The sequence below is a fragment of the Pholis gunnellus genome (assembly GCF_910591455.1).
Source record: "Pholis gunnellus genome assembly, chromosome: 6".
NCBI classification, from domain to species: Eukaryota; Metazoa; Chordata; class Actinopteri; order Perciformes; family Pholidae; genus Pholis; species Pholis gunnellus.
The window spans coordinates 27394870-27416115 of NC_136532.1; the positions used below are offsets into that span (position 1 = coordinate 27394870).

Sequence of the window (21246 nt, forward strand, 5' to 3'; positions counted from 1 at the left end):
CAACAAATCGTTCATCACCTTTCCTCCTTCAGGAGTTGGAGGAGCTGACGAAGACGAGTCATCAGCTGAAGGCGGAGCTTAAGGTGAAGCTGAAGGATTGTAGCTCCGCCCACGAGAGGCAGCTGGAGGAGGAGGAGGCTCTCAGGTAAAAAGTTCACTCTCAGTGGCATTTGAAGAACGCAACACTCAAGATTCATCCACACACGTAAAGAAGCAGCTGTAACAGTGACGAGCTGTTAAACATTATAAGTCGGACTCAGGGGGCGTCCGGAATTGAACCAGAGACCTCTTGATCTGCAGTCAAATGCTCTACCGCTGAGCTACACCCCCTCTCACAGGTTCAGTAGAGCGTTATATTGTGTGTGTGTGTGTGTTGTGTTTATTCAGACAGCTGCTGACCTCAGCAACAGAGGAGAAACATCAGAAAACATCCGAGGCGAGCGAGCTGAGGGCCGAGCTCCAGAGGGCGAGGAGCAGCAGGAGGCAGCTGGAGGCCAACATGCAGGAAGCAGCCGTCGTCCTCAGACGCATGCTGACGGTAAGAACACTGATCCTGGATCAGGAGCGTCAGGACGACCGCAAACAACCAGCGGGAGGAGCCCTGTGGATTGTAAATATCATTAAATACAGAACTAGTCCAGTTAACACCCTTAAATATGTAACATTTAGTGGAATCATCTCATTCATTCGATGGTTATCAAACCTCCGCAGGACTCAGAGAAGTCGTCCAAGACTCCGGGTAAGATGCTGAGGCTGCTGGAGATCCTGCAGCGCCCCGCCCCCCAGGGACCAGGATCCACACCTGAGGAGAGCAGCGGAGGACAGAGACCACAGACCACTGACCCCCAAACAGACAGGTACCGGAACCACCGCCCTCCTGGATCTCGTCTGTTAGTTCTTATGTCTCGGTGTGACGGTGACGTGAACACAGCTGATTTCATGTTAATGAAAACACAGAACACGGTGCAGATGTTTCCTCACAGCAGCATAGTGAGCTGAGGCCCGAGTCCCACCGGAACCAGATTAGCTGTTAACTGGTCCCATCGGATTATTTATGTATTTAAATAACAATGCACTCCTCTCTTTGTAGTTGCATTGTGTCACTTTGTAGCCTTTCTGTGTCTCTTTGTAGTTGTTTATTGTCTCTTTGTAGTTATTTTGTATCAGTTTGTAGTCGTTTTATGTATCTTTTAGTCGTTTAGTGTCTTTGTAGTCATTTTCTTTTTCTTTGTCGTTTAAAACACTTAAAACTGACACTTTGGGCCCCTGGTCGTGTGCCCTGTAGGCCCGTTCAGTAATCCATCCATGTGTCCTCCACAGAACACAGACCCTGAACCTGGCTACAGATCCGTTGTACCTGATGGCCCGCTACAGACCGGGCGACCTGGGCTTCGTACCCCGGCCCACATGGGAACATAAACCAGCCTCCTCCAGGACGGGAGCTCAGCCGCCTCCCAACAGGTCTGCCAGGAAGTAGTCTGTCTGCAGGAGAGCAGTTATTCCAGTGTGGACGTGTGTCCACACAGAACTCTCTGTCGCTCTGTAGGAAACTCTGCAGGCAGAAGAGATCCGGCTCTGATCCAGAGGCCTTCACCTCCGCACAATGATCAATGTTTTTCATCACGAATAAAGGCTTTTAGCCACTTTGATCCTGCTTCTGCTCCGACTACCTTCTAGATGAGTGTTTTAATAGTTTTATTATTAAAACAAAGACAATGCAAGAAATCCTCACATTTGAGAGACTGGAACCAGAAAACATTCTGCATTTCACTTAATGACGATTCATTGGTTGTCAAAACCGATCCTACTTATTGATATTGATAGGAACGACATTATTTACAAAAATGGTGGAACATTTTTTATTTTTTTTCCACATCAGCTAGTCGGTATAAAGTCATAGTTTGTGTAATTAGAGTTAAAATCTCCTAACTGATCCTGAACCAGTCTCAGTGTAGTCCTGATCCTCTATCAGACCTCCATCAGTAAAGAGACCATCAGAGAGAAGATGGTCTGTTTCTATAGAGTTATTCTTGATGCTCGTCATCGGAGCCACCGGGTCGGATTCTGGTGAAACCAGATGAACTCATGCAGGTTCACCAGAACCTCCAGCAGAGACCGGTCCACCGTGGACAGACCCAGATCCGGAGCCACCACGCTGCTGGAGACCCAGGATGTACTGCTGGACCTGCTGGAGGGAAGGGAGGCACGGGAGAACCAGAACCAGGACTGAGAGGTCAGACTGTCAGACCTGCTGCAGTAACATGAGAGGTTTTCTAAAGAGACTCTGGAGCTCAGAGACACTACCACTCTAGTCCACAGGGGGCGACAGAATCAACACTACATATAAGTTTGTTGTAGAAACTGTAAATAAAAACTTAAAGAAGAGAGCAGACATGTAAAATAGGGGACGTTTGAAGGTTTTCTTTTTGTTGATAGGTGTTAGGAAGTAAACAGTCTTTGGGAATGAGGAAGGCTGCCGTGGTGGTTTAAAGGACTCGGTGTGAAAAACAGTGTTGGTGAGACAGGAAGTTGGAATTAGCCTGGAATGCTGACTGGACGCAAACACAGAGTCATGAATGTTGAGAGCTGTGTGGAGGCAATCCCTCAGTCATAGATGAACTGATTAACTCATCTTTTTTAAATTGGGTCAGATTTACACCCTTTGGAGGACGAAAGCTCGTCAGAGCAGCAGAACCTTTAACGATCCCCGAGTCTAGTTTTGATGTTGCATCGCCCCAAAATCACCAATCAAGCCTCAGAGGGCTTTACCATCGGTATACTTAATAACTTAAAGACATTGTTCTTAACTTCATGGATAAACCATGTTGCTGGTTAGATTCAAGTCTTTCTGGTGAAACAAACTCATGAACCCAAGTTTCCCGGAGCTCAAAGAAAAGTATGTCAGTGACCGTTTGATGAGGTTTGGGCGAGTTATTAATAACTTATTACATACTTGGACAGCGATGACCGAATACAAAGCGTCTCCGATCAGCAGAATAATCTAACTAACCAACTAACTAACCAACTAACCAACTAACTAACCAACGCTGTCTAGTTTAGTTTCAGACTCTCGGCCTACGAGCCCACGCAGAGGAAGGAACTCTGGCACCAGGAGACAAAGTGAGGATGTTCCTTTCTGCTTCAACAACAACAACAACAAGTCCTCTTTCATCATCATCACAACAACAACACCACGTTTGTTCTGAATGAGGTCAACGAACTGAAGAAGCCCTCCTCCCTCAGAGAAACAGGTATTGCATCATCACACTTTTATATAAAGATGAATTTAATCTGAGCACAAATCCAGAGGAGAAAGTGTGGAGACATGAATTCTGGATTAAAGTTTATCCAACATACCGTCTGAACATTGAAGTTGTTCCTCAAAGACAGAAAATGAAGGATTTGCATATTTCACCTCCTATTATTTATGCAAAACAATAATTAATAGAGTGAAGGAATTTCAGTGCCTGAAGGAAACAATACGTAGCTCCACCCTCAGCCTGGTGAGAACGTTAACGCTCTCTTTCATTCTGGAGATCAGTCCTCAACGCTCCACTCCATCCCAGAACCAGAGATTAGAATTTAGACCCTCGATTGGTGCTTTGAGCCATTTTCAACCATGAAAATGTTGATTTAAATGAATCCAGTAAGAAATGTCATGAAAACCAGCACTGACTCATCACATTTAGTTTACAGCTTCAGAAACTAGAGTTCAGTTACTCTTTAATCTTTGATCGGCGGACGAGTCACTGAAATGAAATTTTAAATAAAACTGCTTCCTGTTTCTCTGGAGTTTGTTCAGTGACACAATAACTGAGGATGAAACGAGCTCATAATGTTCCACGTCTGTACGATCAGCACGGATATCCTGCAGTCCAACAATCACATCCACTAGTTTAACAGACATCGTGAGAATAGAACCTGCAGTGGTTTTAGTTTAAGCTCCGGCCCACAGATGACTCACAATAAACTGAGAAATAAAAATACATATTTGATCAGTTATTTCAAAGAAAGTGAACCAACCAGGTTGTGACCTCAGGACGTCGGACTAGATTCTGTTTCAGTCTGTAAATGTTTCTTCATTTAAGTTTCAGGTTTCCAAACAAACGGCTTCTTTATTTCTGAACGAGCTTCAGTTTGTTGAGCAGCAGCTCCGCCTGCTGCTCAAACACGGTTCATCACTTTAAACGGAGCGATAACCTGATAACAGCTTCATGTTTATTAAATTATTCTTAAATATACAAATGAGATGTGTTCATTAAGAGTTCTGAGCTTAGATTTGCTCTTTCACTAACACATATTGTCTTTATTAACATTGATCATTTGCTTCAGCTCTGAACACAAGCTGTTGATTCTGCTGCTTCATAAAAACACAAAGTGAAGAATTCAAAAAGGAATTTATTGAAGTGGAACATGGCGACAGTGCAAGCTTTGCTAAAACATTTGTATAAATATATATAAAAATTATTTATTTTACATTTTGGAAGTAAAACAGGTCAGAGCTTTAAAAGAACAAAGTATAAACATTAAAATGTATTTTCCCTCTGAAACCGTCAGGAATACTCTTTTGTGATTCATATTTCACTGTTTGAATCTTTGGAAGTTTCATTTGCGAGTCAAAGAACGAAGTCATGACGGTGCTCGTGTTGCACGATGTCTCAGTTAAAACACTTCCTCTGATAGTTTTGCTTTTACTCCTCCAGGTTATTAGATCATAATCTGACACAAATATTAAAACATGTAATAAATAAACTGGAACTACTTTCTAGTGAGGAAATATTAACCAAATTCATATTTAAGGTTCACATGAAAAACCTGGACGTTTAAAACCAGAACTATCCGCTCCAGAGCGTTTCTGTAGCCGAGCGTCTGTGTGCGTCACGCTCAGCTGTTATTTGCATACTTCCTGTTTTACAGCAACAACAATACACGTCAACAGGTAACATTCAGTCGCTGGGTTTCTCTTTTTAAAGTGCTGAAAGGTTAAACAGTATGAAGAGTTTATATATATATTATTATTAATATTAGTTTAGGTCAGTAACAGGATGTTTTAATACAGATTTATGTCCCAAAAAGGAAACTACGTTGACGTTTAAGCCACCAGAGACTTTGAGCTTGTAACATCACAAACCCTCCATCCAGCTTTTACTTTTTATCGTCTCACAACACGTCTACTCCTCACTTCCTCTCTGCCGCTCATCGGCCATCTCGTTTTACTTAAACCGTCATCTTTGCAACATGAACTTCGAGACGTTAAAAAGCAGTGATTTTGTGCATTTTCCCCCCGAAAAAAAACCTTGTATTAGAAGCTTCTGCCAGAGCGTACAGTCGACTGCGTCACAGTGCCGTCTGTGACTCGTCGTGTAACCGTTCAGCACATCTGGATCCTCCTCCAGCACTGGGACAGATGTTGCTCATCAACTGCATCCAGGCGGGCGGCGGAGCTTTTACCGGGTTTTTTTCTCCGCCACAGAAATAAGAAATAAAAAAAAGAAGCAGAGGAGACGTGACGTCACTCACTAGTTTTGGAAGACGAAGAGGAAGACGATGATGCCCGTGAGCAGCACCAGCATCAGCACCACGGAGGTCAGGAGGAAGAAGCGGCACGCCGGCCGGCCCGTCAGCCGGAACAGAGCCTCGCCGAGGCCGGCGTCGCTGCCCGCACTGCCGCCGGCCCCTGGGGGGGGGGTGGGGAGCCCCACGTCCAGAGAGCCTCTCTCCGACCGCAGAGAGGTCAACGACCTCTGAATCCAGCGCTCACGACCTTCAGACGACCTTTGTACGAGAAGAAGAGTGAAGCTGTGAATTTTTATGATTAATTAAAATATCTTTAATCTACAAGATTGTTTTGCTTTTGGTAACGAATGAAAACACGTTTCATGTTTATTAAATAATTCCTAAAAATACAAATGAGATGTTTAAATTAAGAGTCCTGAGTTCTTAGATTTGCTCTTTTATTAGCAAATAGTCTTTTTCTATTAATATTATTTATTTCTACTCTGAACACAGTTTATCTCTAAAACGATGAATGAAAAAAACCTCTTTGTGTGAAATATTCTAACCGTGGGAATGAAACGGTCTGCCGGTTTTAAGCTTTAGTCACTGAAAGAAAACATTTTTACATTTTTATGTTCGCAAATGTGTCGCTAATCAAAGTTGAATTGACAGTAAAATGTGACATGAAGACGTTTCTACAGGAAACGATCAAGCAAACACTTAAAGCCTTACATTTGTATCTTTGTGTCTGAAAACCTGCACGTTATTTTAATAATAAGTCAATAAATCAACATTTAACCATTTTTACTACCAATTTGCACAATATTTAAGAAAAATAACTAAATTCACTGAGTGGTGCATGACTTAAGCACCACTGCCATGAAAGAAAATATTCATTAAATGACAGAATGGTCTAAAAACCTGAGCCTCAGACCAGTTAAAGTCGTTAATATGAAGCTTTTTAAATGAATAAAATCACATTTCTGTCAGAAGCTCAGACCTCCTGCTGACCTTTTGACCTGCAGCTTCCCCTTGCTGCGCAGGAAGCGGATGCTGTAGACTCTCTGCATGGCGGCCGGCAGGTAGGACAGCATGTCCGAGTTGGTGGCGAGCCTCGGCAGCCCGAGGGCCGGCAGCGCGGTGTGGCCGCGGCACAGCGGGCACCGGATGGCGTCGGGCTCGGCCGACTTGACGTTGATGCGCGCCAGGCACTCCAGGCAGAAGGTGTGCTTGCACTGGAGCATCTTGGGACAGCGGAAGACGTTGTTGAACTGGCTGAAGCAGATGGAGCACTCCAGGTCCGGAGGGTCGACCTCGGCGCACTGAGTCGCACCGAGAGGGGACGGGCGGAGGTCCGGGGACGGGAAGATGACGGAGACGTGGCAGGTGGGGGGGGGTGGCGACGGCGGGGGTGGAGGGGTAAGGGTTCGGCGTGGGAGACGAGACTGAAACGAGGCTGGGCTGAGACCAGGATCTGAAGAGGAAGCCCGAGCCTGGAGGGACCGGGTCGAGTCCTCCGTCGTGGTCCGACGAGGTCCGGTAGTGAGCGGAGTTAAGGCTCAGAAACGACGAGGAGCTGTGACCCGTCTGGATGACCGGCGGGGACGGCGAGGTGGCCGACAGAGGTGCATTATGGGTAATGTCGTGAGGGTCAGAGGGTGGAAATGTAAGTGGTCTTGTGTTTCCGTAGGGATTCATGACTTGTGACGAAGGAGCGGGTTTAGAGAAAAAGAAGAAGAAAGTAAGGCTCCAAGGAGACGATGAACACGTGAAGGATGTGTCGAGTCTTCAGCCGTCACATGGAGGATGATGAAGGAATGATGAAGATGCTCCTGGTGCAGCCTCAGTCTTCAAATCAAAAACACAGAAAACAAACAGGATTAACTGCTGCAGTCAGGAGACAACCTCTGGAAGCTAAAGCTTCATGTGTTATAGCTGCATTCTCTCTAGTGTCCACCAGGGGGCGACTCCTCTGGTTGTATAGAAGTCTATGAGAAAATGACTCTACTTCTCTCTTGATTTATTACCTCAGTAAACATTGTAAACATGAGTTTATGGTCTCAATCTCTAGTTTCAAGTCTTCTTCAATACAGCATGATGTTCATTTAGTAAATGATGGTCCATTTAGAGTCACACAGACCATAAAGCAGGGGATGCTTTAGGGGCGGGGCTACACAGTGATTGACAGGTCACTAACAGAGACGTATACAGCGTCTCTACGTCAAAAAAAAAACAAGATGGCGACGGCCAAAATACCGAACTAGAGGCTTCAAAATGTCCACAAACGTGTGGAAGGACTTAACTGGTCCCGACCTCAAAAACATCCACAGTCTGAACAACACTAATCATCTGGTCAAGTTTAACTCACTGAACTAATCCTCATACAGACTCTACAGCACCACTGATTTCATGGAAAACCAACTCAACAACTTCACTTCTTCCACCGTTAACTCATGTTATTGTTCTCTCATCACTGGAACATCAAACTCTTTAACTTCCTGTGATTAAACAATATAAAAACTCAACAGCTTTTCTGGTAAAACATCGAGTGGAAATCTGTTCTTTGGATGCACTTAAACATGATTTATACTGCAACACGAACTGTTTTATCAAAAGTGTGCGTCTCACTGACCGTACACTCTGCAGATAACCGTTTATAATCATATCAGAGCATTTTAAATAAGAAAGAAGAGACAGACGGCTGGTAAGATTTAATAATTTAGATGTTTCACAAATCAAAAGAGATCTTAAGGTAAATTATACGTAGAAGATTGACAGCAAAGCGACTCTTAACGTCAACAAAAAGGCAACTAATTGGACAACTTATTGGCAGTTATACCAAAACGTTGCTTTGTGCAGCACATTAAAATCGAACCAATCCCGTCGCTCTACAACCTCGTTTAGTTGTGCATAAATACATTTTATAACTCGGGTAGAGATCTCAAATACACCTGGTTTATGTTTCTCTTCCACAGCTTCAGAAGAAGCTCATCAGGTCAGTAGTGGAGCGCAGCAGTCTGTCACAGTTCCAGTCTAACTGGCTCCAAACACCACAGACATTTGCATCGTCTGTTTTACTTGAGAAGGGAAATAACATGCAAAAACAAAGCCGGCCTTCGTGTTCATGACGCAGAGGAAACACCAGCAGGGATCACCTGAAGGTCTCAGCACCGCCGCAAACAAAAGGTCAACTCTGCTGCTGGTCTGTACCACCGCCGGCCCTCAGACCTCATGTTTCACCACGAGTCTAAAGAAACACTTCAATCACCTCCATCACAAGATGGTGCATCTTCACAGCCGATACATTTTATTAACGTTTAATCAGGTTCACATAAACCGGACCACAAACTGTGGAAAACTGACAATAAACCGGGTCAGAAGACAACCAAGCTGATGCATCTGTCAAAATGTATCGGCAACGTTTCTTCTTTGCTGCACAAAACCAGCAAATGTGGAGAAGTGACGACTACTTCCAGTCACACCTCAACAAGGAGAAACCACTCAAGACATCCTCAACCAGGAGAAACCACTCAAGACATCCTCAACCAGGAGAAACCACTCAAGACATCCTCAACCAGGAGAAACCAATCAAGACATCCTCAACCAGGAAAAACCACTCAAGACATCCTCAACCAGGAGAAACCACTCAAGACATCCTCAACCAGGAGAAACCACTCAAGACATCCTCAACCTGGAGAAACCAATCAAGACATCCTCAACCAGGAGAAACCACTCAAGACATCCTCAACCTGGAGAAACCACTCAAGACATCCTCAACCAGGAGAAACCACTCAAGACATCCTCAACCAGGAGAAACCACTGAAGACATGAGGTTGTATTATCGGGTCAGAGTGGTTAGCTATGGAAGCACATTTACACCAGCAAAAACCAGATGTTTCCAGTTGCTGTTCAATGAAGGATGTCACCTCAGCCACATCGGTTTTATTCGTTCTACTCCAGAGCTGCTTCTTCATTAACATCCTCTCAAGGGTGCGTTTGCTGAGTACAATCCATGTGAAGTATTTCATCTGTTGTGTGCGTTTAAAGTCTTCAATGTACACAATATGTCAAATATAGAGTAACCTGCCAAAGAGCTGCTTCTATCACTGTTGTGTTGAAGTATCTTAGAATTTCAACTTTCCATCTCACAACTACGACTGATTATCAAGTCTAACGTTTCATCAACGAGCTGCTCATAAGAAGGTCCTGTGTGTGGTATTGAGTCCTGCATCCTCATGTAAATAACATCTAACCAGCTGAACATCTGATACCTGCTGATGTCCGGTTAGTTCCTGGTTCTCATCATATTACATCAGTTAACATAAAAGTGAAGCACAGCCGGAGTATTTGGTGACCAGTGTTGACATTTAAAATACAAACTACAGTCACAGCTCAGGCCTGCTGCACATTTAAGAGTTTATTTAACACTAGTGTAAATGATTCAATACATTACAACTTTCAAATTATCTTTCTAACAGAGAGGTTTGTGTGTTTTTAAAGCAGGATTTATTTAATTGTGCGAAATTACAAAAGAAAATGTTTCTCGCATGTGTGTGTCTGTGTAAGTGTAGGTGTGTAGGTGTGTATGTGGGTGTGTGGGGGGGGGGGGGGGGGGGGGTACCAAACTCCATGCGGAAATCAGGCAATTTATAACGTTACTGTGAACATATACATACATATAAATATTTAAAAAGCAGTCAGAAATAAATACAGTATGAACATGGTCTGAATTCGGCTCACAAAGAAAGTCGTATTTTGGTCAAAATGACCGATTATTCACGTGTGATTCAGGCAACAGGAAGCGGTTCTATTGCGTACATTTACTTTTCATTGTGTTTCAGTGAAAGTTAAACTTTGTGTTGTTGGTAATCATGAGAGCAGAATTTACCTTAAGAACCTCTTGTTTTGTAACATGTAAAAGAAATAACCGATAACGTCACGCGCGTGACTTTAAAGATGAATATAAAACTTAAAAGTAGAATCTATGAATGAGGTTTGGTGCGCTAGTAGAAAGCGGCTCTTACCGTCTACAATCACCGGGAACTGAAGTCCTCTGTCGTCCCACGCTGCTGCATCATCAGGCCGGGGGCTCTCACACAGACTGCCCGAGTTTAGTGGTTGCGTCTCGGGCTCAACTTCTCTCTGTCCTCCGTGAAATAGTTTGACGCGTTTGAATAGCTGAGTAAAAAAAGAACGAGGAAACGGATTATTCAAATCACCTGTTGGCCTGTTACCTTCCTGGCTGCGATTGAAGATTAACACACCTGAGGAAGGTGATGCTGATTAACGGGGAGCAGGAAGAGAATAAGGCTCCATTATCCCCAAGAAAAGAAGCCGATATATATCTATATAAGAAATAAATACAATTATATATAAGAAATACATAAATAATATATATATATTTATATAATAAATAAATACAATATATATCTATATATATATAGATATATAAGAAATACATAAATAATATATATATATTTATATAATAAATAAATAAAATTATATATATATATATAAATAATATATATATATACAATTCATTTCTTAAATATATTTATAAATATATATAATTGTATTTATTCATTATATATATATATATAATAAATAAATAAAATAATATATATATATATATATATTATTTTATTTATTTATATTTAGCTAATGCTAGTCATTGTTTTCATCATATTAGCAGTAAGAGCTAATAAATGAATTAGTGAATAAAGGAGGAGGGTTTACAAAAAAGTATTAACCTGAGAAATTCATTCACTTTTCTATTAAAATGATTTCACTACAATTCATGAAGGAGAAAAATCCGCTGTAACGTTAAATATTAACGCATAATAGTTGGCAACCTTTGTGCAGTGATGGAAGAACAAGTACAGTACTTTTGACTTTAATAAAAGTATGGAAGTTGGAAGTAAAATGCCTTATTTCAGAAGTATTATCAGTGAAATGTAGTACTCATTACTCAGAATGGCTCCTTTTATAATGTTACATATTATACAATACTAAGTTATTCTGTTTTAATTACTCAATGGATGCATGTAAGAAAACGTTATTGCTAATGTGGAGCAAATTTTAGATACTTAATATATAATACTTAATATCTACTATTCCTGGGTAGATTACTGTAGTAGTATCTGCATCATATCATAAACTCATATCATGTTTCTTTACATCAAAAGTAACTATAAGTGTCAAATAAATGTCGTGGAGAAAAAAGTCAAAAGTGGCACAAAATAGAAATAATGTGAAAACAGTGAATAAAAACAGAACGCTGTGATGCTACCGTTCCATTGAACTAACTTAAGTGTGTTCTGGTCAGATGTGTTCGTTCAGTCAACACAGTAGAAGAATCAGGTCAACATACAGTAGTTACATACACAACAGTAAAGCACTGGGATCACAGCATTTAGCGATTGGGACATCCCTAAATAAAGCGAGATGTAATGCCTCCAGGAGACGGAGGAGTCATGCGCTCAACGATAGATGTTTGCAACAAGTTAACTCGAGGAGTAATGAGACGTAGTGATCTGCAGCAGGCCTCTTAGTTTCTGTGCTTGTGGTTAAATATTAACTGATATCAGGTGAGTGCAGCGTTACACAGAGCAAAGGTGGACTCAGGTGAGTCCGGCTTCATTGGGGAGTTTTTAACGTCACGGGTGGAAGCACAGAGGATCTCACCTGGTGAGTAGAAACAACTGAGATATAAATTAAAAGAACTAAATGTGTGTAATTGTAAAGAAGTCCACGTTCTCCGGTTGATGAGTAAAGACTGATTATTACTCCTCAGGTGTTTGCTGACTGTTTGTTACCAAAGTCACCACCTGACCTGAGTTGAACTGAATTTCATCCACCAGAACCCACGATGGGAGACCGTCAACCCACCACAACAGACACCTCAGGTGAGTGATGACACGGAGGTTATTGTTGAAAGTGTTTCATAATCATGGTGAGTTCTCAACAATCTGCTTTAAAATGCTGTTGAGTTTTCTACAGTGTAAATCATTTATACTGATACTGAGAAACGTGTCGACGCCTTTTATGACTCTAACAACAGACTGAAGGGTTTGAAGATCAGACTAAAGGTGAACGAGGACGTTAAATCCTCCTCTGATAAATATTACAACAGATATAAAAACGACACAACAAAGTTTTATCAGCGGTGATAAAACATGAACTTTGTACCTCCATCAACTCTATTACTGCTGCTGCCAATCAGAGCACAAGCTGCTCTATAACATTTATATTCAGAGAAGATTAAAGAGGAAAAGCTGTTTATAGCTCACCCAGCTTCAAACTTACTGATCAGACCACCATATGTGTTTTAGGTACTAAGAATTGTATAAACCACATTATTTAATGTTTTTACTATAAAAAGCTGCTACAGAATTAGTTTTTTGTCCGAGAGTTATGAAATGCTTTTGAGAAAATTAAAAATAGTCTTTAATTCTGTTGAACTGGTGACAAATGAAATGTGGAATTTGTCACTGGCCTTTAAAGGCCTTGTGTCTGTTTGACAAAAATACATCTTGTTTACATATTTACATTCTTTTTAACATCTATGTATACATCCGTTTCCTGCCACTTATCCAGCTTGCATAAGTGAGACAAATTATTGTTATTATTATTATTAATTAATAAAGTTAGAATTCTATCAATTCTGCCTTTTTGGCCAGTCAAAGTTGAAAACAGTTCTCAATAAGTCTACATGGATTGCAGACTTTTGGCTGAAGTAGAATATTAGTTTTTACTCATTTTCACTTTCTTTTACGTTCAGGCCTGAAGGTTGGAAAATATAATATAAGGGGGCATTTTCATTACACTTTATCTTCTCACACACAGCACAGACTCCAGATGAAGTACCCAGGATGCATTTTGGGTTGAATTGAGGAATGTTTCTTTTGAACCCGTTCAACACCAAAACCAAAGATTTGCATGTTTAGTTAGTGTTAAAATCAGATTAAATTAAAATGGCCAACACTGATCCGAGCCTCCTCTCATATTACACTATTATTCCGAATATGACAATATTCTGAAATTGACATGGTTCATGTAAACATCATGTTCTGTTTGGATATTGTGAATGAGTTCTTATTGTGAATGGATCATGTTCAGAGTAAAACCTGTGTGATATGTTGATGTTGTTCAGGTTCTAGGATCATTCTTTGCACATGTATACAGCTCATTCACTACATATATATAGTGAATGAGCTGTATACATGTGTATGGAGCTGTATACATGTATATATATATATATATATATATATATATATATATATATATATACATGTATACAGCTCATTCAGTATCAGAGTCGCCTTACTGTTCACCAGCAGCTCTGTGCGTTGAACACAAACCAACTAGTCAACAGTTAGTAGAGCTGGAGTAGAGATGATGTCCAGAAGAACAGAAGGAGGAACATGATGAAGGACTTGAACATCAACCGGTTACATAGTGTGTATATATATATATATTTTAGAGAAGGAATGAAAGAGGGAGGTTGAGTTCACACAGTCCAACAAGTCCTCCACCTCTGGAACACGCTGATAAAACATATGTTGATGCAAAAAGCTAAATGGCCCAAGCTGCTCCTGCCGTTCCACTTTTCCATATTTTGATGTGATTAGGGATGCCTCCCATAACACGGTTCTAAGCGGTAATCGGTTCTAAATGAGTGAAATGCCGGAGTGTTGATGCGGTCCGGAGTTATCGGTTCTGCTATCCGTACTTCAGAAGTTACGGAGTGAGATCTCCTCGTCTCAAGCTTCGCCTCATAAAGGGCGTTTCATGTTAATCTGAATATGAAGGGCTGCATGTTGATGGGACTATTTTAAATTTCATTAGCCGGGTAAAGAAGCTATTAGGAATATTGTCTTTTTTGGAATAAGGACAAGAACCGGAATATTTGGTACATGTAAACGTGGCCACTGAGTAGGAGTCACATATACGCTGCTCTTTAATGGAGGTCGGGAAGTTAACCAACCTCTTAGTCCTTAAAGTCTTGTAAGACTTCCAATTAAACATACATCTCACTTTATATGGCTTGTCCTATACTCTTCTTTTCGAGTGTGGCGTCTCCCTCTTCTCCTTCCAAAAACTAACTTTGACAAGCAACATAAAGGAGAGATTTATACTATATTGTACTTTTATCAGTTGTTATCAGAGGAAAGACTGCAAGGATGGAGATGAAAAGGCTGTTTTGTCAAATGTGCTGTCTGGTTAACTTCCCCACCTCCACCGAAGAGCAGTGTTAACGCTGACTCGGGACATTTTCCAATTATTATTATGGAGTGTAAACAATAACCTATTGTCTCAAACAGTGGTACACAAATAAGCATTGCGATGACAGCTTTGGTGTGTGTGTGTGTGTGTGTGTGTGTGTGTGTGTGTGTGTGTTGGGAGTTTTACTGATGTAACATGAGTCGACAGCAGGTAACTGATGTTAACGAAGAAGAATTGAACATTTCATGCGATCCTCTCTTTAGGTTCTCAAGCTCAGCAGTTGGTTTCCAGTTGAATGAGCGTCTGACGTTTGCAGCAGAGTGACGACATGGCGACTGGAGCAGCAGGTGAGTTCAGTCACTCTGTATAACTCTGTCTGCTCTCAACATCTGCATAAATGTTCCTGAGCTCCATGAACTTCTGATAAACGTTGTTTTCTGTATTTATTATTAGAACCATCATTACTATAGTAACATTCCTGTGGACTTGTTGTTCGATATGGATTACACATTGAAGAGTGCTAATAGAGTATTCATTAATATTTTACTTACTTAAATATGTATTTAGCTTCAGTAGCTTGAGCTTTGTGCAGCTTCACTGATGCAGTTTATTTAAATCAAAGTTTATTCACAATATACAGTCAGGGCCAAAAGTATTTGGACTGTGACACTATTTAATGTTTCCTCTTTATACGACTCCAGTGGATTTGAAATGAAGCAGTCAACATGTGGTTGAAGCGTAGACTTTCAGCTTTAACTCAATGGAAAAAACAAAAAATCACAATAACCGTTTAGGAATTAGACATTTTTACACAGACCCCCACATTTTCAGAGGCTCAAAAGTAATTGGACAAACTAACATAATTGTGAATATAATCATTGTTTTTAATACTTGGAGGAAAATCCTTTTCAGTCAGTGACTGCCTGAAGTCTGTCACCCATGAACATCTATAAACACTGAGTTTCCTCCCTTGAGATGCTTTGACAGACCTTTTACTGCAGCCTCCTTCAGCTGCTGCTGTTTGTGGGTCTTTCTGCCTTCAGTTTTATCTTCAGTAAGTGAAAAGCTGCTCATTGGGGTTGAGATCAGGTGACTGACTTGGCCATTGAAGAATATTCCATTCCTTTGCCTTGAGAAGCTCTTGGGTTGTTTTCACAGTTTTGGGTCATTATCCATCTGTACTGTGAAGCTCCATCCAATCACCCAGATCCATTGGCAGCCATACATGCCCATCCAAAGCACTGCCTCCACCATGTTAAACAGATGATGTGGTTTGTTTCAGATCAAGAGCCGTTCCTTTCCTTCTCCACACTTTTCTCTTCCCATCATTCTGGTACATGTTAATCTTGGTTTTATCTCTCCAAAGAATCTTTTTCCCAAACTGGTCGGTATTTTTTCAGATGTTTTCTGGCAAAGTCTAATCGGCCTCCCTGTTCTTCAGTGTTACCAGAGGTTTGCACCTTGTTGTAAACCTTCTGCATTTAGATTATTGATCGTAGACTTTCATAATGGCACTCTACCTCCTCCAGAGTGTTCTTGACTTCAGTAAATGTTATGAAGGGCTTTTCTTCATCAAGGAAAGAATCCTGCAATCATCCACTTTAGATGTCTTCCGTGGTCTTCAGGGCCTTTTTGGTGCCAGTGCAGTCCTTCTTTTTAAGAATGTACCAAACTGGTTATTTGGCCAATCCTAAAGTTTCTGCTGTCTGTCTGATAGGTGTGTTAAGATTTTTCAGGCTAATAATGGCTCCTTCACTTGCATTGACACCTTTTTTGGTCCGCATGCCGAGAGTTCCAAGGACCAGCTACCAAATGCAAATTCAACATTATGAATCAACTCCAGACCTATTATCTGCATCATTTGTCATGAAATAGTGAGAGAGCAGGATATACCTCGTCATGAAAGTGTTTGTCGGACAATTTTATAATTACGTTTGAGCCTCTGAAATGTGGGGGACTCTGTAAAAATGGCCTAATTCCTCAACGGTTAATGTGATGTTTTTGTTATATCCATTGAACTAAAACTCAAACTTCAACTTCAACCACATATTGACTGCTTAATTTCAAATCAATTTGAGTTGTGTGAAAAGGCAAATTTGAAAAATTGTTAGGGCCCAGACTGTAAAATCAGAAAATATTGATAAAACACGGATGACAAACACCCTTTTATTAAAGACATGTGAATAAATCAATGTTCTGTATTCTTACAGTGTCCGATGTTCTCCAACCTGTGAAGCGAAGCAGCAGCTATGGATGGCTGCCACCTACCAGTGAGTTTAATTAGACTGAGTCAGAAATATTCTTCTGTCGCATTATAATCTGATTACAGTGTTTTCAGGTGATGGGTCACTGGTTCATGTTCAAGTCTCAAGATGACAACAGCTGACACGTTCACTCTAGTCCACCTTTAAACAGCTGTGACTTCCTCCTTGGTTATGAATCTAGTTTTATTGTTTTCATTTTGGTTCAAGTCTTGAATTTGAAAAGTAGTTTTTTACTAATCCAGTGTTTTCTTCTCAGTGTCTGAGCTGAGGGTTGTTCTGCTGGGGAACAGCTGGTCTGAGAGGAGTTCAGTGGGGAACTTCATACTGAGAGAAACTGTATTCAACACTGAGGAAGAACCAGATCAATGTCTGAGAGTCAGTGGACGGTTAAAGGAGAAAAAGATAGTTCTGATCAACACTCCAGATCTGCTGCACCCCAACATCTCTGAAGACAAACTAAGACAACATGTAGAACTCTGTGTGAGTCTCTCTGATCCTGGACCTCATGTGTTCCTGCTGGTTCTACAGCCTGAAGACTTCACTGAGGAACTCAAAGTGAAGCTCTGCAGAGTCCTGAAACTCTTCAGTGATCAATCATTTGATCGTTCATTGATACTGATATCAACACCTAGAGAGGAGAGTTCAGCTTTCATGGACAAAGACCAGCCTTTAAAAGACCTGATCAGAATGTGTAGATACAGATACCTGAACCAGAAGAACCTTGAACCTCCAGAGCTGTTAACACGTTTGGGTCAAACTACAAAGGAGAACAATGGAGAGCTTGTGAGATGTGATGTATTTGAGGATGAGGGTTTGATCATGACACCAAAGTCTGACCACATGAAACCATCTTTAAACCTGGTTCTGTGTGGGAGGACAGGAGCAGAGAAGACTTCAGCAGCCAAGGCCATTTTAGGTCAGACAGAGCTTCATTCAGTCTCCAACTCATCAGAGTGTGTTAAACATCAGGGAGAGGTGTGTGGACGTTGGGTTTCTCTGGTGGAGCTGCCTGCCTTGGATGGAAAACCTCAGGAGGCAGTGATGGAGGAATCACTCAGGTGTATCTCCCTCTGTGGTCCTGAGGGCGTCCATGTCTTCTTCCTGGTCCTACCTGTGGGTCCCCTCACTGATGAAGACAAGGGAGAGTTACAGACCATCAAGAACACATTCAGCTCTCCAGTCAATGACTTCACCATGATTCTGTTCACTGTGGAGTCAGATCCTAAAGCTCCAGCTGTTGTTAACTTTGTGAAAGAAAACAAGGAGATCCAGGATCTCTGTCAGAGCTGTGGAGGAAGATATGATGTTCTCAACATCAAGGACCAGCAGCAGATCCCAGAGCTGATGGATTCTGTGGAAAAGATCAGAGTTGAAGGATCCAGATCCTTCACAATGGAGATGTTCACCAAGGCTCAGATGGAGAAGGTTTCAAGACTCAAAGCTGAACTTCAGGATGTGAAACAGAAGACGGAGGTGGGAGGTGATCTTAGGATGGTGCTGATCGGAAAGACTGGCAATGGGAAGAGTTCAACAGCAAACACCATTTTGGACAAAAAGGTCTTCAAACCCAGAATCTCCCCGAAGCCAACGACCAAGTCTTGTCAGAAAGCAACAGGAGAGATTGATGGACGGCCCGTCGTCGTGGTCAACACCCCCGGCTTGTTTGACACGACTCTGTCTGATGAAGAAATTGAACAAGAGTTTAAGAACACAGAGAGATTCACACAAATACAAGTGGAGAGGATTTTGAAAGAGAAGGAAGAAGAGATGAAAAGAAGGGATGAGGACCTCCGGAGAACACATGAAGATGATTTAAAATCACTGAAAAGGAAATTCAAAGAAGACGTCACCAAGGGGCATGAGGAAAGAAGGAAAGAACGGGAGGAAGAGGAAATGAGACGGAAAAAACAAGAGGAAATTCAGCGACAGGAATGGAGAAGAAAACTGGAAGCAAAACAGCTCGAGGACGTCAACAAGGAACGTGCGGAAAGAAAGAAAAAACAAGAGGAAGAGGAAAGGAGACGGAAAAAACAAGAGGAAACTCAGCGACAGGAATGGAGAAGAAAACTGGAAGCTTCAGAGAAAATAGTTCAGTCAGAAAAAGAGCAAAAGGAAAATGCTGTAAAGAAACTGGAGCTGTTTAGAAAAGAGGTGAAGAGAGATCGAGACGCCTGGGATAAAGAGAGAAAGGACATCTGGGAACAAAAACATCAGGAGGACAAACAGAGTCTGGAGGAGGGGAAGAAGAGCTTCATGAAGCTCCAAGAAGAGTACCATCACAAGAGAAGAACATGGTATCTTTCTTTTGTTGTGCTCTTGTTGTTTCTATTTCTATTGACTCACATCTGTCGGACGTAGATGTTCCCACTACAGACAGCACAAACACCAAAGAACACACATGAAGAGTTTTACAACTTGCTAGGCTGATAGAAGAAGCAGGTTTACATTTATGCACTTAACAGATGGATGACATCATCTTAAGTTTGCACTCATGGCTGGAAGTGATTCAGTGAACAGCAATTTCGAATTCCATGGCTGGATTTTTAAATGAATCAGGATGAGACCCATTAAATAGAGGTGGTCTATTATCTAATTACATTTTGAAGCTTAAGATTTCAGATGCACCGATATGATCGGTATCGGCTGATATTCATCTTGTTGAGTGTGCTCTGCGATGAGTTGTGGTAATTTAGCAATAAGCAATACTGACTAAACTAAAACATATAATTGGATTTCCAGCACCATTAATCCCTCACAGTAGTCAAATATTATGTGGGGCGGATAGTAAAGCTAGGAAATGTCGCTCACGCTTATGAGCGCCTACATTGACAACAATGGATTTGAAGGCGCAAAAAACGCTGCATGTGAACGGCTCTTTATACTGTCTCGAAGAAAGGTCAAGAACTTTATGTTCAACGAAAAATGAAATAGTAAAACTATGGCTTACAAAATGTCTTACTGTCCGTCGCCCACACCGGGGATCCAGCCCGGACAGCGGAGGCAGACAGGAGCTCTCCATCCGCTCCCCGGCAGCGTTCTGCCGCTACAAGTTAACCGCAGAGAGAGCGTCTCTTGGACGGATGAAAAAATACAAATTGCGAAAATGGGTCGCCAAATATACTTTAATATGCCGTTAATATCGCTGGTCGGTTCACCCAAGTTGAGTCTGTGTGGAAACACTGCTTATGGTTTTAATCGCTTATACATATTTAATTACATGTAATTTGTTGCACAAAAACATCTTTGTTGGGCTGTATAGAGAAACATTCTTCTCATGAGTAGGTAGTTGTAAAGCAACTAAAAGAGCTTTTGAAGGTTTTTTTGTTTAATTTTTTGAGAAAACTTTATTAAAGGTTGTTTCATTAATTGATATGATTGAATTTTTGCTCATTCAAAGACAGTGTAATGCTGAATGACCTTAAAAGAGATCAGTTGTTTTGTTTGATGAAGATGTCTCTGTTTCACATGCAAAAAGTGGAAAAAATAACAACAAAAACAAAGACTCCGATAGCCAATATCGGTGTCGGCCTAGAATTTCACAATCAAAGCCTCCGTACTGAAGAGCAGCGTTGAGAAAACTACTTTCAAATGTAATCAATTACTCGTTACAATTTAAACAGTAAATACTTACTTTACTTGTTAAATGACTTTCTGTTACTCAGCTCAGTTCCATTAAAGCCTCCACAAGAATATTCATGTGAATACTGTGACTTTGTTAAAGAACTGATCAATGACGTGAAAGGAGATACCAGGTCTTTATTAACACGAGGATCAATACTTTAATATTACAACAGACAGAGGACATCATGACAAAGGAGGCAGAAATGATTGTAAAGAGAAAAAGGAGAACAAGAACAGACACAGAAACATTAAAAAATGACATCAGAGCAACATAGAGAAAGGTCTGCTGAATGAATGTCATGTATAGAGCAGATAAAAAGGCAATTCTGTGACTAAATGCTGCAGCTCAACATGGAAAATATGTCATTTTTACCAACAATCAATATTTCCCTGTTTGCTTTCTGTGTTTATTTTCTCTGTTTAAGCATTTTAGAATCTATCATGATTCTAATATTTGACATTTTTTAAGTACTATCTTGTTCAGTACATTTACCTTTTTAAAATAAATATGTATGTATTATCAGTTCTATTCAATAAACCCTCTAAAAATGAATTCATTTGTTGTGTTTTTTGTATTAATCGTCCTCCAGAGTTGGATCCTTTCCTCTTTGAGGTTCTATCAAGACAACGCTGTCAGTGG

General features: G+C 41.1%; 2 protein-coding genes across 3 annotated transcripts; one reads left to right on the forward strand and one right to left on the reverse strand.

Annotated features, from left to right (window-relative positions):
- Positions 1-5476: 5476 nt before the first annotated feature.
- On the reverse strand, positions 5477-7194 carry LOC306697281 (uncharacterized protein; the record flags this gene model as incomplete). Its single annotated transcript, XM_079161096.1, is given in 3 exon segments — positions 5477-5744; positions 6492-6909; positions 6911-7194. Coding segments are annotated over 3 exon segments (927 nt in total). The 3' UTR covers positions 5477-5519.
- A 4950-nt stretch (positions 7195-12144) lies between these two features.
- LOC306697270 (GTPase IMAP family member 8-like) lies at positions 12145-21146 on the forward strand. 2 transcript variants are annotated; one of them, XM_079161085.1, is made up of 5 exons: positions 12145-12183; positions 12357-12401; positions 14985-15068; positions 16932-16991; positions 17242-21146. In XM_079161085.1, the coding sequence occupies exons 3-5, from the start codon at positions 15050-15052 to the stop codon at positions 19341-19343; spliced, it is 2181 nt and encodes a 726-aa protein (XP_079017211.1). In that variant the 5' UTR covers positions 12145-12183; positions 12357-12401; positions 14985-15049; the 3' UTR covers positions 19344-21146. The 2 variants fall into 2 exon arrangements, with proteins under 2 accessions (XP_079017211.1, XP_079017210.1); XM_079161084.1 differs by lacking the exon at positions 12145-12183 and having other exon boundaries at positions 12292-12401.
- Positions 21147-21246: the final 100 nt, after the last annotated feature.

Excerpts from the sequence above, each read along its gene's own strand:
- LOC306697270 (XM_079161085.1), top strand. Across the intron at positions 16,992-17,241 it reads TGGATGGCTGCCACCTACCA|TGTCTGAGCTGAGGGTTGTT; the intron begins GTGAGTTTAATT and ends TTTTCTTCTCAG.